The sequence below is a fragment of the Hyla sarda genome, chromosome 10 (genome assembly GCF_029499605.1).
Source record: "Hyla sarda isolate aHylSar1 chromosome 10, aHylSar1.hap1, whole genome shotgun sequence".
Lineage (NCBI taxonomy): Eukaryota > Metazoa > Chordata > Amphibia > Anura > Hylidae > Hyla > Hyla sarda.
Window position 1 is genome coordinate 555,534 of NC_079198.1, and position 17,870 is coordinate 573,403.

At 54.4% G+C, this 17,870-nt stretch overlaps 2 protein-coding genes across 2 annotated transcripts; one reads left to right on the forward strand and one right to left on the reverse strand.

Moving 5' to 3' along the window:
- Positions 1–5,364: 5,364 nt before the first annotated feature.
- TMEM147 (transmembrane protein 147) lies at positions 5,365–13,594 on the reverse strand. Its single transcript, XM_056544110.1, has 7 exons — positions 13,435–13,594; positions 13,285–13,354; positions 8,380–8,445; positions 6,337–6,473; positions 6,170–6,254; positions 5,866–5,987; positions 5,365–5,620 (listed from the first exon to the last, which is right to left on the reverse strand). The coding sequence occupies exons 1-7, from the start codon at positions 13,509–13,511 to the stop codon at positions 5,500–5,502; spliced, it is 678 nt and encodes a 225-aa protein (XP_056400085.1). The 5' UTR covers positions 13,512–13,594; the 3' UTR covers positions 5,365–5,499.
- LOC130294240 (cell surface glycoprotein 1-like) lies at positions 13,510–15,013 on the forward strand. The gene is made up of 3 exons (XM_056543821.1): positions 13,510–13,593; positions 14,296–14,628; positions 14,675–15,013. Exons 1-3 carry the CDS (start codon positions 13,510–13,512, stop codon positions 15,011–15,013), a joined length of 756 nt encoding a protein of 251 aa, XP_056399796.1.
- Positions 15,014–17,870: the final 2,857 nt, after the last annotated feature.

Genomic DNA, 17,870 nt, shown 5'->3' on the forward strand with positions numbered 1-17,870 from the left:
AGCTGGAGGCACCCCTAGTTGGAAAACACTGACCTATACTATACACTACTATATAGTCCAACATGCTGGGAGTTGTAGTTTTGCAACAGCTGGAGGCACCCATAGTTAGGAAACACTGACCTATACTATATACTACTATATAGTCCAACATGCTGGGAGTTGTAGTTTTGCAACAGCTGGAGGCTGTAGGGTTGTTTGTTACATCTATTTAAAAGGGTACTCCATTGCCCCAGTGTTCAGATCATTTAGTTCCGCTACGACACCTCAATGCAAGTCTCAATGTAAAAAATAAAAAAAATACCGTGATACTTTAGAAAAATACTGTGACACTCATTTTTGGTCATAGCACTACCGGACAGTCAACGGCCACAGCTGGAGGAACCCTAGTTGGGAACCACTGGGTAGACAATTAAGATCTCATACTGTGCTATACTTTGCTGCGTAGCATTGTGGATTGTGTCTCCCACAATGCACCTCAGCATCATAAGATTTCTATGAGAGCTAGTGACACAATGTATCCAGAAAGTCTTCACCCCGGTCACTATATACAATGTATCCAGAAAGTCTTCACCCCCGGTCACTATATACAATGTATCCAGAAAGTCTTCACCCCCGGTCACTATATACAATGTATCCAGAAAGTCTTCACCCCCGGTCACTATATACAATGTATCCAGAAAGTCTTCACCCCCGATCACTATATACAATGTATCCAGAAAGTCTTCACCCCCGGTCACTATACACAATGTATCCAGAAAGTCTTCACCCCGATCACTATACACAATGTATCCAGAAAGTCTTCACCCCCGGTCACTATACACAATGTATCCAGAAAGTCTTCACCCCGATCACTATATACAATGTATCAAGAAAGTCTTCACCCCCGGTCACTATATACAATGTATCCAGAAAGTCTTCACCCCCGGTCACTATATACAATGTATCCAGAAAGTCTTCATACCCCGGTCACTATATACAATGTATCCAGAAAGTCTTCACCCCCCCCCGGTCACTATATACAATGTATCCAGAAAGTCTTCACCCCCGGTCACTATATACAATGTATCCAGAAAGTCTTCACCCCCGGTCACTATATACAATGTATCCAGAAAGTCTTCACCCCCGGTCACTATATACAATGTATCCAGAAAGTCTTCACCCCCGGTCACTATACACAATGTATCCAGAAAGTCTTCACCCCGATCACTATACACAATGTATCCAGAAAGTCTTCACCCCCGGTCACTATACACAATGTATCCAGAAAGTCTTCACCCCGATCACTATATACAATGTATCCAGAAAGTCTTCACCCCCGGTCACTATATACAATGTATCCAGAAAGTCTTCACCCCCGGTCACTATATACAATGTATCCAGAAAGTCTTCACCCCCGGTCACTATATACAATGTATCCAGAAAGTCTTCACCCCCCCGTCACTATATACAATGTATCCAGAAAGTCTTCACCCCCCGTCACTATATACAATGTATCCAGAAAGTCTTCACCCCCCGATCACTATATACAATGTATCCAGAAAGTCTTCACCCCCCGTCACTATATGCAATGTATCCAGAAAGTCTTCACCCCCCGTCACTATATGCAATGTATCCAGAAAGTCTTCACCCCCAGTCACTATATACAATGTATCCAGAAAGTCTTCACCCCCAGTCACTATATGCAATGTATCCAGAAAGTCTTCACCCCCAGTCACTATATGCAATGTATCCAGAAAGTCTTCACCCCCAGTCACTATATGCAATGTATCCAGAAAGTCTTCACCCCCAGTCACTATATGCAATGTATCCAGAAAGTCTTCACCCCCAGTCACTATATGCAATGTATCCAGAAAGTCTTCACCCCCGGTCACTATATACAATGTATCCAGAAAGTCTTCACCCCACACTATATACAATGGATACATTGTATATAGTGACGGGGGGTGAAGACTTTCTGGATACATTGTATGATATTGCTCTTGTTGTGACAGGTAAGGTCAGTGTTCTTCTTTACCATGAGGGGTAGTTACATGATAAGAAAGTTAAATGGGCACTGTCATGAAGTAATAAAATTGATATGTTGTAGTACTTAAGCACTGCTGCGCTAACAAAGCTATTGTTTTCACCACAGGGTGCCTCCAGCGGTTTCACCACTACAACTCCCAGAATGCCCTGACAGCCAGTAGATGTCAGGGCAAGCTGGGAGTTGTAGTGGTGAAACAGCTGGAGGCACCCTGTATAGTGAACTAAGGGCAAAAGTGTCGGCCCCAGCAGGCATCAGTGACGTGGTGCCTGCTGGGGAAGTCTGCCTGGTAGTGAGCACACTACCAGGCAGACAAAAAGCCATTTTAATATAGTAAAAAAAAATTAAAAAATTTAAAGGCAGGGAGGGGGTTAGGGATAGATGGGCAATAGGCAAGGACAGAAAGAAAAAAAATGGATGGTGGGATCTACCCTTTAAAGAGTACCTGTCATTAAACCTAACTAAAAAAAACTAAGCTCTATAGACATTCCTACCTACAGCTATCACCCCCCCCTGAGGCCGTGCTGGGGATCGCTTCCACCCGCTCATCTATGCAGTGCTCCCAGGGATCCCCTCCTCTCTGGTCATCAGCGCATGTGGTATACAGAGAGGAGGGATAGGAGCCGAGACCTGCCGGGCCCTGCTGCCTATACAGGATTTATTACAGACAGTGCGAGCGGAGAGGGAGGGGGAGACCTGCCGGCCCTGCTGCCTATACAGGATTTATTACAGACAGTGCGAGCGGAGAGGGAGGGGGAGACCTGCCGGCCCTGCTGCCTATACAGGATTTATTACAGACAGTGCGAGCGGAGAGGGAGACCTGCCGGGCCCTGCTGCCTATACAGGATTTATTACAGACAGTGCGAGCGGAGAGGGAGACCTGCCGAGCCCTGCTGCCTATACAGGATTTATTACAGACAGTGCGAGCGGAGAGGGAGGGGGAGACCTGCCGGGCCCTGCTGCCTATACAGGATTTATTACAGACAGTGCGAGCGGAGAGGGAGACCTGCCGGGCCCTGCTGCCTATACAGGATTTATTACAGACAGTGCGAGCAGAGAGGGAGACCTGCCGGGCCCTGCTGCCTATACAGGATTTATTACAGACAGTGCGAGCGGAGAGGGAGACCTGCCAGGCCCTGCTGCCTATACAGGATTTATTACAGACAGTGCGAGCGGAGAGGGAGACCTGCCGGGCCCTGCTGCCTATACAGGATTTATTACAGACAGTGCGAGCGGAGAGGGAGACCTGCCGGGCCCTGCTGCCTATACAGGATTTATTACAGACAGTGCGAGCGGAGAGGGAGACCTGCCGGGCCCTGCTGCCTATACAGGATTTATTACAGACAGTGCGAGCGGAGAGGGAGGGGGAGACCTGCCAGGCCCTGCTGCCTATACAGGATTTATTACAGACAGTGCGAGCGGAGAGGGAGGGGGAGACCTGCCGGCCCTGCTGCCTATACAGGATTTATTACAGACAGTGCGAGCGGAGAGGGAGACCTGCCGGCCCTGCTGCCTATACAGGATTTATTACAGACAGTGCGAGCGGAGAGGGAGACCTGCCGGCCCTGCTGCCTATACAGGATTTATTACAGACAGTGCGAGCGGAGAGGGAGGGGGAGACCTGCCGGGCCCTGCTGCCTATACAGGATTTATTACAGACAGTGCGAGCGGAGAGGGAGACCTGCCGGGCCCTGCTGCCTATACAGGATTTATTACAGACAGTGCGAGCGGAGAGGGAGACCTGCCAGGCCCTGCTGCCTATACAGGATTTATTACAGACAGTGCGAGCGGAGAGGGAGACCTGCCGGGCCCTGCTGCCTATACAGGATTTATTACAGACAGTGCGAGCGGAGAGGGAGACCTGCCGGGCCCTGCTGCCTATACAGGATTTATTACAGACAGTGCGAGCGGAGAGGGAGACCTGCCGGGCCCTGCTGCCTATACAGGATTTATTACAGACAGTGCGAGCGGAGAGGGAGGGGGAGACCTGCCAGGCCCTGCTGCCTATACAGGATTTATTACAGACAGTGCGAGCGGAGAGGGAGACCTGCCGGCCCTGCTGCCTATACAGGATTTATTACAGACAGTGCGAGCGGAGAGGGAGGGGGAGACCTGCCGGGCCCTGCTGCCTATACAGGATTTATTACAGACAGTGCGAGTGGAGAGGGAGACCTGCCGGCCCTGCTGCCTATACAGGATTTATTACAGACAGTGCGAGCGGAGAGGGAGACCTGCCGGGCCCTGCTGCCTATACAGGATTTATTACAGACAGTGCGAGCGGAGAGGGAGACCTGCCGGCCCTGCTGCCTATACAGGATTTATTACAGACAGTGCGAGCGGAGAGGGAGACCTGCCGGCCCTGCTGCCTATACAGGATTTATTACAGACAGTGCGAGCGGAGAGGGAGACCTGCCGGCCCTGCTGCCTATACAGGATTTATTACAGACAGTGCGAGCGGAGAGGGAGACCTGCCGGCCCTGCTGCCTATACAGGATTTATTACAGACAGTGCGAGCGGAGAGGGAGACCTGCCAGGCCCTGCTGCCTATACAGGATTTATTACAGACAGTGCGAGCGGAGAGGGAGACCTGCCGGGCCCTGCTGCCTATACAGGATTTATTACAGACAGTGCGAGCGGAGAGGGAGACCTGCCGGGCCCTGCTGCCTATACAGGATTTATTACAGACAGTGCGAGCGGAGAGGGAGACCTGCCGGGCCCTGCTGCCTATACAGGATTTATTACAGACAGTGCGAGCGGAGAGGGAGGGGGAGACCTGCCAGGCCCTGCTGCCTATACAGGATTTATTACAGACAGTGCGAGCGGAGAGGGAGACCTGCCGGCCCTGCTGCCTATACAGGATTTATTACAGACAGTGCGAGCGGAGAGGGAGACCTGCCGGCCCTGCTGCCTATACAGGATTTATTACAGACAGTGCGAGCGGAGAGGGAGGGGGAGACCTGCCGGGCCCTGCTGCCTATACAGGATTTATTACAGACAGTGCGAGTGGAGAGGGAGACCTGCCGGCCCTGCTGCCTATACAGGATTTATTACAGACAGTGCGAGTGGAGAGGGAGACCTGCCGGCCCTGCTGCCTATACAGGATTTATTACAGACAGTGTTTAATACACAGGCAGAGAACTATGCACTGCCTATGGCCAGATCGCAGTTCTGCATTTTGGTCTTCTGCCAGTAAAGTAGAAGACCAAAGTTTGCGCTTTTTAGCAGACTGAATGTGGTCTGGCAATGGAGACCCCTAGTGGCCATTTATATATTTTACAGGGTGTAAATTAGAAAGGTGATTTATTTCACCTAAGGAATTAAATGAGAAAAACAAATTTAATGACAGTGGCCATTTAAAGGTCTAAGTATTTTATTATAAAGTATTTAGGAAATTAATTTAAAGCAAAACACATAGAAAGTTCTCCCGCCCGTCCGATCACATCATCTTCTAGAATAAAGAGTCCGCAGGAAGCCGCTCAGTTCCCATGAACAAGACTTACGAAGAGGGTGAGGCAGCCGAGGGACAGGACGCCCGTGGTCACCGCCTTCAGGAGCAGCGCCGTCCAGCTGCCCAGCAGGAAGATGTGCACAAAGCAGCTGCAGAGAGAGCAAAACCAGTGTGAACGCCATCCAAACACCGAGACCAGACTCAAAGGGCAACTCCAGTCACATGACCAGCAATTCCCTATTATTTCCAGTGCTGCTATAATGCTGCACACAGGGTTATAGGAGCAACACAAATCCCTCTCAGGACCCCGTCTGGTGACTCGTCTACTTTACATAAGACCCTTTAAGCTGCTCACAAGGTTTTAGCAGCAGCAGGACCCTCGCCTGATACTCACTCCATGAGGAAGGCCTTGTACATGCTGAGCCCCAGGAGGACCGTGACGGGCAGACGGAAGTGGGCAGGGAGGTCGTAGCGCGTCCACATCCAGACCAGGGCCGCCACCGCCATGTAGTGTACCTGCAGGCACCAAGGAATGCAGGTTAGGGGGTACACCGGGCATTTAGCTGGTCACTGAGGCAGGATGGGGGGGGGGGGGGGGATCCTTACCAGGACAGGGGGGATCCTTACCAGGACAGGGGGGATCCTTACCAGGACAGGGGGGATCCTTACCAGGACAGGGGGGGGGGGGGGGTCCTTACCAGGCTGATGTTGGAGTCGATGCTCATCTGGATGTATTTCCAGTCAAATTCAATCCCGCGGGCACCGACCCAAAGAGGAAGACACCTGGCACCGAACAAGACGTGGCATCGGGTTAAGGTCATCTGCAAGGCCAGTTATCACACACTATGGAGGCCGCAACTCTTACCTGGACATGACCAGTTCTGCAGTCGCCCATCCCATCGCTGCCACCATTATCTTGTACTCGCCCTTCCCTGCGTTGCGAGACATCACCAAATGCAAACCCAACAGGTCGGCCAGATCAACCGTGGCCTTCATGAATTCCTGAAAGATCGCAACGTCCCCATCATAAATAACATAACATGCTGCTACATGCTATATGCCAGTCACCTCCAGAGCTGAACTCACTATTCTGCTGTTAAACCAAACCACCATTCCCTGGTTGGACTTGATAGACGTATGTCTTTTTTCAACCATACTAACTATGTAAATATGTTGCACTCACTATTCTGCTGTTACATCATGTCTTATCCTCCAGAGCTGCACTCTCTATTCTGCGGTTACATGTCTTATCCTCCAGAGCTGCACTCACTATTCTGCTGTTACATCCTGTCTTATCCTCCAGAGCTGCACTCACTATTCTGCTGTTACATCCTGTCTTATCCTCCAGAGCTGCACTCACTATTCTGCTGTTACATCATGTCTTATCCTCCAGAGCTGCACTCACTATTCTGCTGTTACATCCTGTCTTATCCTCCAGAGCTGCACTCACTATTCTGCTGTTACATCATGTCTTATCCTCCAGAGCTGCACTCACTATTCTGCTGTTACATCACGTCTTATCCTCCAGAGCTGCATTCACTATTCTGCTGTTACATCCTGTCTTACCCTCCAGAGCTGCGCTCACTATTCTGCTGTTACATCCTGTCTTACCCTCCAGAGCTGCGCTCACTATTTTGCAGTTAGCAGTGACACAGCCTCAGTATCTTAGCTCAGCTCCATAATACATTGCAGAACTCTTTTTCCCACAATACATTACTGCACTAACTCCCAACAGTTCTGCCACAGGGGGTCCCTAACAATAATAGAGGCTTCCCAAGGACCCCAATAACTACCCCATGCCTACTGTTAAAGGGGCCGCTCTTAGTATCGTTGTCTCCTCATGAACATCAGCACCTGGTATGAATACAACATCTCCCACAATCAGCTGCCAAAAAAATGGGAGATGCTGCAAACCCAGAGAGTCCAATCATTTCCCCAGGACGGGGATCTGTAACCCTCCACTCAGCCATTACTGAGGCCCGTCTGCCTGAGGGATAGTTACCCCAACACCGCACTAGGGCTGGGCACCAAACATGTGTATCACGGCATTTTTGTAACTTATGGCGGTTCCACGGTATATAACAGTATTCTCCCCCCAAAATTAATTATCAGCCCAGCGCTGTGCTGTCCCCATTGGGGTAAATACTCACATATCACCAACAAGCGCTGCCCTGTTTGTTGCGGCCGCCGGCGCTGACACTATACTGTACGCGGTATCCCTATGCCCGGGCTGCAAAAGGTAAACAAAATAAACTTTACCGCACCTTCCTACGTCGGCCTTACGCTCTTCCTGGGGACAGGAACGTCGGAGAGCCGTCAGCCTATCACCGGCCGCAGCGATGTTCCGGCCTCTTACATGACAGTGGGCTCAACCTATCACTGGCCAAGGCGGAACATCGCTGCGGCCGGTGATAGGCTGACGGCTGTCCGACGTTCCCGTCCCCAGGAGGAAGGTCCAGACCGACAAAGAAGGTGAGTTAATGTTTATTTTGTTTACCTTTTGCAGCCCGGGCATAGAGATACAGCGTACAGTATAATGTCAGCGCCGGCGGCCGCAACAAGCAGGAGGACGAGGAGGGCAGCGCTTGTGGGTGATGTGTGAGTATTTACCCCGATGGGGACAGCGCAGCGCTGGGCTGATAATTCATTGGGGGGGGGGGGGGGGGGGGGCAGAACAGCGCTCGCGGGTCACATATGATTACTTGGGGACAGCGCAGCGCTGGGTTGATAACTCATTCATTCCCAAGGGGGAGGGGCCAAACCGGTATTGCGGTGTGGGGAAAAATTCATATTGTGCAGCACAAAAATTTCGGTATTCCATATGAACCGGTATATAACGCCCAGCCCTACACAAGAATATATGAGACACCGGGCCCCACAATGACCCACCAGCTGGAGCGTCTCTCACCCCAATAAAGTCGAAGGCTCCGACCGCTCCTTCCCAGGTCGGGAAAAATGTTGCCAGGAAAAGCATCTGGAGAAGGAAGAAGAAAATCATTACCGGGAAATATCCCTGAATTACCCCTCTATATTACCCCTGGTGCCCCCTCCCTTATCCCTGAATTACCCCCCCGGTGCCCCCCTCCCTTATCCCTGAATTACCCCTCTATATTACCCCTGGTGCCCCCTCCCTTATCCCTGAATTACCCCCCCGGTGCCCCCTCCCTTATCCCTGAATTACCCCTCTATATTACCCCTGGTGCCCCCTCCCTTATCCCTGAATTATCCCTCTATATTACCCCCCCCTGTACCCCTGTATCTCCCCCCGTACCCCTGTATCTCCCCCCTTGTTACCCCCCCCGTACCCCTGTATCTCCCCCCTTGTTACCCCCCCCGTACCCCTGTATCTCCCCCCTTGTTACCCCCCCCCGTACCCCTGTATCTCCCCCCCTTGTTACCCCCCCCCGTACCCCTGTATCTCCCCCCCTTGTTACCCCCCCCCGTACCCCTGTATCTCCCCCCCTTGTTACCCCCCCCCCGTACCCCTGTATCTCCCCCCCTTGTTACCCCCCCCCCCCGTAACCCTGTATCTCCCCCCCTTGTTACCCCCCCCTGTAACCCTGTATCTCCCCCCCTTGTTACCCCCCCCTGTAACCCTGTATCTCCCCCCCTTGTTACCCCCCCGTAACCCTGTATCTCCCCCCCTTGTTACCCCCCCGTAACCCTGTATCTCCCCCCCTTGTTACCCCCCCCCCGTAACCCTGTATCTCCCCCCCCCGTAACCCTGTATCTCCCCCCCTTGTTACCCCCCCCCCCGTAACCCTGTATCTCCCCCCCTTGTTACCCCCCCCCCCGTAACCCTGTATCTCCCCCCCTTGTTACCCCCCCCCCCCCCGTAACCCTGTATCTCCCCCCCTTGTTACCCCCCCCCCCCCCGTAACCCTGTATCTCCCCCCCTTGTTACCCCCCCCCCCCGTAACCCTGTATCTCCCCCCCTTGTTACCCCCCCCCCCCGTAACCCTGTATCTCCCCCCCTTGTTACCCCCCCCCCCCGTAACCCTGTATCTCCCCCCCTTGTTACCCCCCCCCCCGTAACCCTGTATCTCCCCCCCTTGTTACCCCCCCCCCCCGTAACCCTGTATCTCCCCCCCTTGTTACCCCCCCCCCGTAACCCTGTATCTCCCCCCCCCGTAACCCTGTATCTCCCCCCCTTGTTACCCCCCCCCCGTAACCCTGTATCTCCCCCCCTTGTTACCCCCCCCCCCCGTAACCCTGTATCTCCCCCCCTTGTTACCCCCCCCCCCCCCGTAACCCTGTATCTCCCCCCCTTGTTACCCCCCCCCCCCCCGTAACCCTGTATCTCCCCCCCTTGTTACCCCCCCCCCCCGTAACCCTGTATCTCCCCCCCTTGTTACCCCCCCCCCCGTAACCCTGTATCTCCCCCCCTTGTTACCCCCCCCCCCCGTAACCCTGTATCTCCCCCCCTTGTTACCCCCCCCCCCCGTAACCCTGTATCTCCCCCCCTTGTTACCCCCCCCCCCCGTAACCCTGTATCTCCCCCCCTTGTTACCCCCCCCCCCGTAACCCTGTATCTCCCCCCCTTGTTACCCCCCCCCCGTAACCCTGTATCTCCCCCCCTTGTTACCCCCCCCCCCGTAACCCTGTATCTCCCCCCCTTGTTACCCCCCCCCCCGTAACCCTGTATCTCCCCCCCTTGTTACCCCCCCCCCCGTAACCCTGTATCTCCCCCCCTTGTTACCCCCCCCCCCCGTAACCCTGTATCTCCCCCCCTTGTTACCCCCCCCCCCGTAACCCTGTATCTCCCCCCCTTGTTACCCCCCCCCCCGTAACCCTGTATCTCCCCCCCTTGTTACCCCCCCCCCCGTAACCCTGTATCTCCCCCCCTTGTTACCCCCCCCCCGTAACCCTGTATCTCCCCCCCTTGTTACCCCCCCCCCGTAACCCTGTATCTCCCCCCCTTGTTACCCCCCCCCCCGTAACCCTGTATCTCCCCCCCTTGTTACCCCCCCCCCCCGTAACCCTGTATCTCCCCCCCTTGTTACCCCCCCCCCCGTAACCCTGTATCTCCCCCCCTTGTTACCCCCCCCCCCCGTAACCCTGTATCTCCCCCCCTTGTTACCCCCCCCCCCCGTAACCCTGTATCTCCCCCCTTGTTACCCCCCCCCCCCGTAACCCTGTATCTCCCCCCCTTGTTACCCCCCCCCCCGTAACCCTGTATCTCCCCCCCTTGTTACCCCCCCCCCCCGTAACCCTGTATCTCCCCCCCTTGTTACCCCCCCCCCGTAACCCTGTATCTCCCCCCCTTGTTACCCCCCCCCCCCCCCGTAACCCTGTATCTCCCCCCCTTGTTACCCCCCCCCCCCCGTAACCCTGTATCTCCCCCCTTGTTACCCCCCCCCCCCCCGTAACCCTGTATCTCCCCCCTTGTTACCCCCCCCCCCCGTAACCCTGTATCTCCCCCCCCTTGTTACCCCCCCCCCGTAACCCTGTATCTCCCCCCCCTTGTTACCCCCCCCCCGTAACCCTGTATCTCCCCCCCCTTGTTACCCCCCCCCCGTAACCCTGTATCTCCCCCCCTTGTTACCCCCCCCCCCGTAACCCTGTATCTCCCCCCCTTGTTACCCCCCCCGTAACCCTGTATCTCCCCCCCTTGTTACCCCCCCCCCCGTAACCCTGTATCTCCCCCCCTTGTTACCCCCCCCCCCCCCCGTAACCCTGTATCTCCCCCCCTTGTTACCCCCCCCCCCCCCCCGTAACCCTGTATCTCCCCCCCTTGTTACCCCCCCCCCCCCCGTAACCCTGTATCTCCCCCCCTTGTTACCCCCCCCCGTAACCCTGTATCTCCCCCCCTTGTTACCCCCCCCCCCCCCCGTAACCCTGTATCTCCCCCCCTTGTTACCCCCCCCCCGTAACCCTGTATCTCCCCCCCTTGTTACCCCCCCCCCCGTACCCCTGTATCTCCCCCCCTTGTTACCCCCCCCCCCGTACCCCTGTATCTCCCCCCCTTGTTACCCCCCCCGTACCCCTGTATCTCCCACCCCTTGTTACCCCCCCCGTACCCCTGTATCTCCCACCCCTTGTTACCCCCCCCGTACCCCTGTATCTCCCACCCCTTGTTACCCCCCCCGTACCCCTGTATCTCCCACCCCTTGTTACCCCCCCCCGTACCCCTGTATCTCCCACCCCTTGTTACCCCCCCCCGTACCCCTGTATCTCCCACCCCTTGTTACCCCCCCCCGTACCCCTGTATCTCCCACCCCTTGTTACCCCCCCCCGTACCCCTGTATCTCCCACCCCTTGTTACCCCCCCCGTACCCCTGTATCTCCCACCCCTTGTTACCCCCCCCCGTACCCCTGTATCTCCCACCCCTTGTTACCCCCCCGTACCCCTGTATCTCCCACCCCTTGTTACCCCCCCGTACCCCTGTATCTCCCACCCCTTGTTACCCCCCCCGTACCCCTGTATCTCCCACCCCTTGTTACCCCCCCGTACCCCTGTATCTCCCACCCCTTGTTACCCCCCCGTACCCCTGTATCTCCCACCCCCTGTTACCCCCCCGTACCCCTGTATCTCCCACCCCCTGTTACCCCCCCGTACCCCTGTATCTCCCACCCCCTGTTACCCCCCCGTACCCCTGTATCTCCCACCCCCTGTTACCCCCCCGTACCCCTGTATCTCCCACCCCCTGTTACCCCCCCGTACCCCTGTATCTCCCACCCCTTGTTACCCCCCCCGTACCCCTGTATCTCCCACCCCTTGTTACCCCCCCGTACCCCTGTATCTCCCACCCCTTGTTACCCCCCCGTACCCCTGTATCTCCCACCCCTTGTTACCCCCCCGTACCCCTGTATCTCCCACCCCTTGTTACCCCCCCGTACCCCTGTATCTCCCACCCCCTGTTATCTCCCCCCTTGTTACCCCCCGTACCTCCCCCCCTGTTATCTCCCCCCTTGTTACCCCCCGTACCTCCCCCCCTGTTATCTCCCCCCTTGTTCCCCCCCCGTACCCCCCCCCGTTATCTCCCCCCTTGTTACCCCCCGTACCTCCCCCCCTGTTATCTCCCCCTTGTTCCCCCCCCGTACCCCTATATCTCCCCCCCTTGTTACCCCCGTACCCCTGTATCCCCCCTCCCTTGTTCCCCCCCGTACCCCTGTATCCCCCCTCCCTTGTTCCCCCCCCGTACCCCTGTATCCCCCCTCCCTTGTTCCCCCCCGTACCCCTGTATCTCCCCCCCGTACCCCTGTATCTCCCCCTTGTTACCCCCGTACCCCTGTATCTCCCCCCCCATACCCCTGTATCTCCCCCTTGTTACCCCCGTACCCCTGTATCCCCCCTCCCGTGCCCTCCTTTCCCCTGTATCTCCCCCCGTACCCCTGTATTCCCCCCCTTGTTACCCCCGTACCCCTATATCTCCCCCCTTGTTACCCCCGTATCCCCCCTCCCCCCCCTTGTTACCCCCGTATCCCCCCTCCCCCCCCTTGTTACCCCCGTATCCCCCCTCCCTTGTTCCCCCCCCCGTACCCCTGTATCTCCCCCTTGTTACCCCCGTACCCCTGTATCTCCCCCCCGTACCCCTGTATCTCCCCCTTGTTACCCCCGTACCCCCCCTCCCGTGCCCTCCTTTCCCCTGTATCTCCCCCCCGTACCCCTGTATTCCCCCCCCCTTGTTACCCCCGTACCCCTATATCTCCCCCCCTTGTTACCCCCGTACCCCTGTATTCCCCCCCCCTTGTTACCCCCGTACCCCTATATCTCCCCCCCTTGTTACCCCCGTACCCCTGTATCCCCCCTCCCGTGCCCTCCTTTCCCCTGTATCCCCCCCAGTGCCCCCCTTACCCCCGGTCCCCTCACCTTGCACAGCTGTACACACAGGTAGGTGGCTCCGGCCTGGACACATCTCCAGAAGGCGCTGTACTCCGAGCTGTAAGGCAGACACACGGTCAGGACCCCGATCCCTCTCCCGGTCCCTCTCCCCTCCCTCTCCCGGTCCCCGGTACTCACAGGCCGCTGCACTTGTACGTGATAAAGTACGGGAAATAAGCCAAAGCGAAACAATTCCCGAAATGAAAGAGCGTCATGGCGACCAGCGGCCCCGGCCCGGTCACCTCACAGGGGCCAATCAGAACCGGGACAGCGCGCCTGCGCACTCCAGTACAGCAGGTCAGAGCATGCGCGCTAAGTGACAGGAGGACGAGGCTGAACTCTCAGGGAGCATGCGCAGTGTGGTGATTGTTATGAGGTAACTGTGTTATGTCGGGATCCAGGCTTAGAGTGAGGTGATTCCTGTGGTGTCATGTACTGGGCTATGGGGGTCTGAGGGCCCCTCCATCACATATACATCATATTACACAATGCAGTGGGCCCAGTAGGGTGCAGGTGATAGGACCGGTCTCTAAGTGGCGCCTGGTCCTATAACCCACGGCCTCTGAAGCGTCACTGTGTCTGCCCCTCCCATCTAGGGCCTAATGCCAACCACCCTGAGGAGGCCTGACCCCACCCCCTACAGACTCTGACCCCACCCCTGCAGACTCACCCACCCCCTACAGACTTTGACCCCACCCCTGCAGACTCTGACCCTACCCCCTACAGACTCTGACCCTACCCCTACGGACTCTGACTCCACCCCTGCAGACTCTGACCCCACCCCTACAGACTCTGACCCTACCCCTGTAGACTCTGACCCCACCCCTAGAAACTCTTACTCCAACCCTGCAGACTGACCCACCCCCTGCGGACTCTGACCCCACCCCTGCGGACTCTGACCCCACCCCCTACAGACTCTGACCCTACACCTACAGACTCTGATTCCACCCCTTCAGACTCTGACCCCACCCCTACAGACTCTGACCCCACCTCCTACAGACTCTGACCCCACCTCCTACAGACTCTGACCCCACCCCCTACAGACTAACCCCACCCCCTACAGACTCTGACCCCACCACTGCAGACTCTGACCCCACCCTTGCAGACTCTGACCCCATCCCTGCAGACTCTGACTCCACCCCTGCAGACTCTGACTTCACCCCTGCAGACTCTGACCCCACCCTTGCAGACTCTGACCCCACCCTTGCAGACTCTGACCCCACCCTTGCAGACTCTGACCCCACCCCTGCAGACTCTGACTCCACCCCTTCAGACTCTGACTCCACCCCTGCTGACTATGACCCCACCCCTGCAGACTCTTACTCCACCCCTGTAGATTCTTACTCCACCCTTGCAGATTCTTACTCCACCCTTGCAGACTCTGACTTCACCCCTGCAAACTCTGACCCCACCCCTGCAGACTCTGACCCCACCCTTGCAGACTCTGACCCTACCCCTGCAGACTCTGACTCCACCCCTGCTGACTATGACCCCCACCCCTGAAGACTCTTACTCCACCCCAGCAGACTCTGATCCCACCCCTGCAGACTCTGATCCCACCCCTGCAGACTCTGATCCCACCCCTGCAGACTCTGACTCCACCCCTGCAGACTATGAACCCACACCTGCAGACTCTGACTCCACCCCTGCAGACTCTAACCCCACCCCTGCAGACTTTGACTCCACCCCTACAGACTCTAACCCCACCCCTGCATAGCCTGGCTCCACCCCCCACAGACTGCTTTCTCACACAAAGATGGGTAAAGAATGGGGGTAACTATAGCCGCAGCATCATCTCAGCTCTTATACAGGTCGCGGGGCCCCACTAGGTGCAGGGACACATGACACATTGGGGGTCTCGTCTTCTGTGTGAGATCCTATAAGGGTGGTTACAGATGGCATTAATCGCCCCCTGTATGAAGTGGTGTTCCGGTCTGAGGGGTAGGCACCTCTGGGGGCAGCTCCGGAGCTCACACTTATTGGGTGACGTCACTTTGTTCCAGCGCGTTTCTCTTCTTTCATTGAACTCTATGGGGGGTTTGGTTTGCGCAGTGACATAATAGTAATAATAATAATAATAAACTGCCTGTAGGAATTGTTGGGATTGTTGTGTTGTCAGTCAGTGGACGGACGGCTCCTTTGGTCGAATTCTGTTTTGACGCCCATCCTCTGCTTACAGCTCACACTCTGCACTACTCCTGTGGTGATGATATACTGTACTCCTGTGGTGGTGATATACTGTACTCCTGTGGTGGTGATATACTGTACCCCTGTGGTGGTGATATATTGTACTCCTGTGGTGGTGATATACTGTACTCCTGTGGTGATGATATACTGTACTCCTGTGGTGATATACTGTACTCCTGTGGTGGTGATATACTGTACTCCTGTGGTGATGATATACTGTACTCCTGTGGTGGTGATATACTGTACTCCTGTGGTGGTGATATACTGTACTCCTGTGGTGGTGATATACTGTACTCCTGTGATGATGATATACTGTACTCCTGTGGTGATGATATACTGTACTCCTGTGGTGATGATATACTGTACTCCTGTGGTGATGATATACTGTACTCCTGTGGTGATGATATACTGTACCCCTGTGGTGGTGATATACTGTACTCCTGTGGTGATGATATACTGTACTCCTGTGGTGATGATATACTGTACTCCTGTGGTGATGATATACTGTACTCCTGTGATGATGATATACTGTACTCCTGTGATGATGATATACTGTACTCCTGTGGTGGTGATATACTGTACTCCTGTGGTGGTGATATACTGTACTCCTGTGGTGGTGATATACTGTACTCCTGTGGTGATGATATACTGTACTCCTGTGGTGATGATATACTGTACTCCTGTGGTGGTGATATACTGTACTCCTGTGGTGGTGATATACTGTACTCCTGTGGTGGTGATATACTGTACCCCTGTGGTGATGATATACTGTACTCCTGTGGTGATGATATACTGTACTCCTGTGGTGATATACTGTACTCCTGTGGTGGTGATATACTGTACTCCTGTGGTGGTGATATACTGTACTCCTGTGATGATGATATACTGTACTCCTGTGGTGATGATATACTGTACTCCTGTGGTGATGATATACTGTACTCCTGTGGTGATGATATACTGTACTCCTGTGGTGATGATATACTGTACTCCTGTGATGATGATATACTGTACTCCTGTGGTGATGATATACTGTACTCCTGTGGTGATGATATACTGTACTCCTGTGGTGATGATATACTGTACTCCTGTGGTGATGATATACTGTACTCCTGTGGTGATGTACTCCTGTGGTGGTGATATACTGTACTCCTGTGGTGATGATATACTGTACTCCTGTGGTGGTGATATACTGTACTCCTGTGGTGATATACTGTACCCCTGTGGTGATGATATACTGTACTCCTGTGGTGATGTACTCCTGTGGTGGTGATATACTGTACTCCTGTGGTGATGATATACTGTACTCCTGTGGTGGTGATATACTGTACTCCTGTGGTGATGATATACTGTACTCCTGTGGTGATATACTGTACCCCTGTGGTGATGATATACTGTACTCCTGTGGTGGTGATATACTGTACTCCTGTGGTGATGATATACTGTACTCCTGTGGTGATGATATACTGTACTCCTGTGGTGATGATATACTGTACTCCTGTGGTGATGATATACTGTACTCCTGTGGTGATGATATACTGTACTCCTGTGGTGATGATATACTGTACTCCTGTGGTGATATACTGTACTCCTGTGGTGATGATATACTGTACTCCTGTGGTGATATACTGTACTCCTGTGGTGATGATATACTGTACTCCTGTGGTGATATACTGTACTCCTGTGGTGATGATATACTGTACTCCTGTGGTGATGATATACTGTACTCCTGTGGTGATATACTGTACTCCTGTGGTGATGATATACTGTACTCCTGTGGTGATATAACTGTACTCCTGTGGTGATGATATACTGTACTCCTGTGGTGATATACTGTACTCCTGTGGTGATGATATACTGTACTCCTGTGGTGATGATATACTGTACTCCTGTGGTGATGATATACTGTACTCCTGTGGTGATGATATACTGTACTCCTGTGGTGATGATATATTGTACTCCTGTGGTGGTAATATAATGTACTCCTGTGGTGATGATATACTGTACTCCTGTGGTGATATACTGTACTCCTGTGGTGGTGATATACTGTACTCCTGTGGTGATGATATACTGTACTCCTGTGGTGATGATATACTGTACTCCTGTGGTGATGATATACTGTACTCCTGTGGTGATGATATACTGTACTCCTGTAGTGATGATATACTGTACTCCTGTGGTGATGATATACTGTACTCCTGTGGTGATGATATACTGTACTCCTGTGGTGGTGATATACTGTACTCCTGTGGTGATGATATACTGTACTCCTGTGGTGATATACTGTACTCCTGTGGTGATGATATACTGTACTCCTGTGGTGATATACTGTACTCCTGTGGTGGTGATATACTGTACTTCTGTGGTGATATACTGTACTCCTGTGGTGG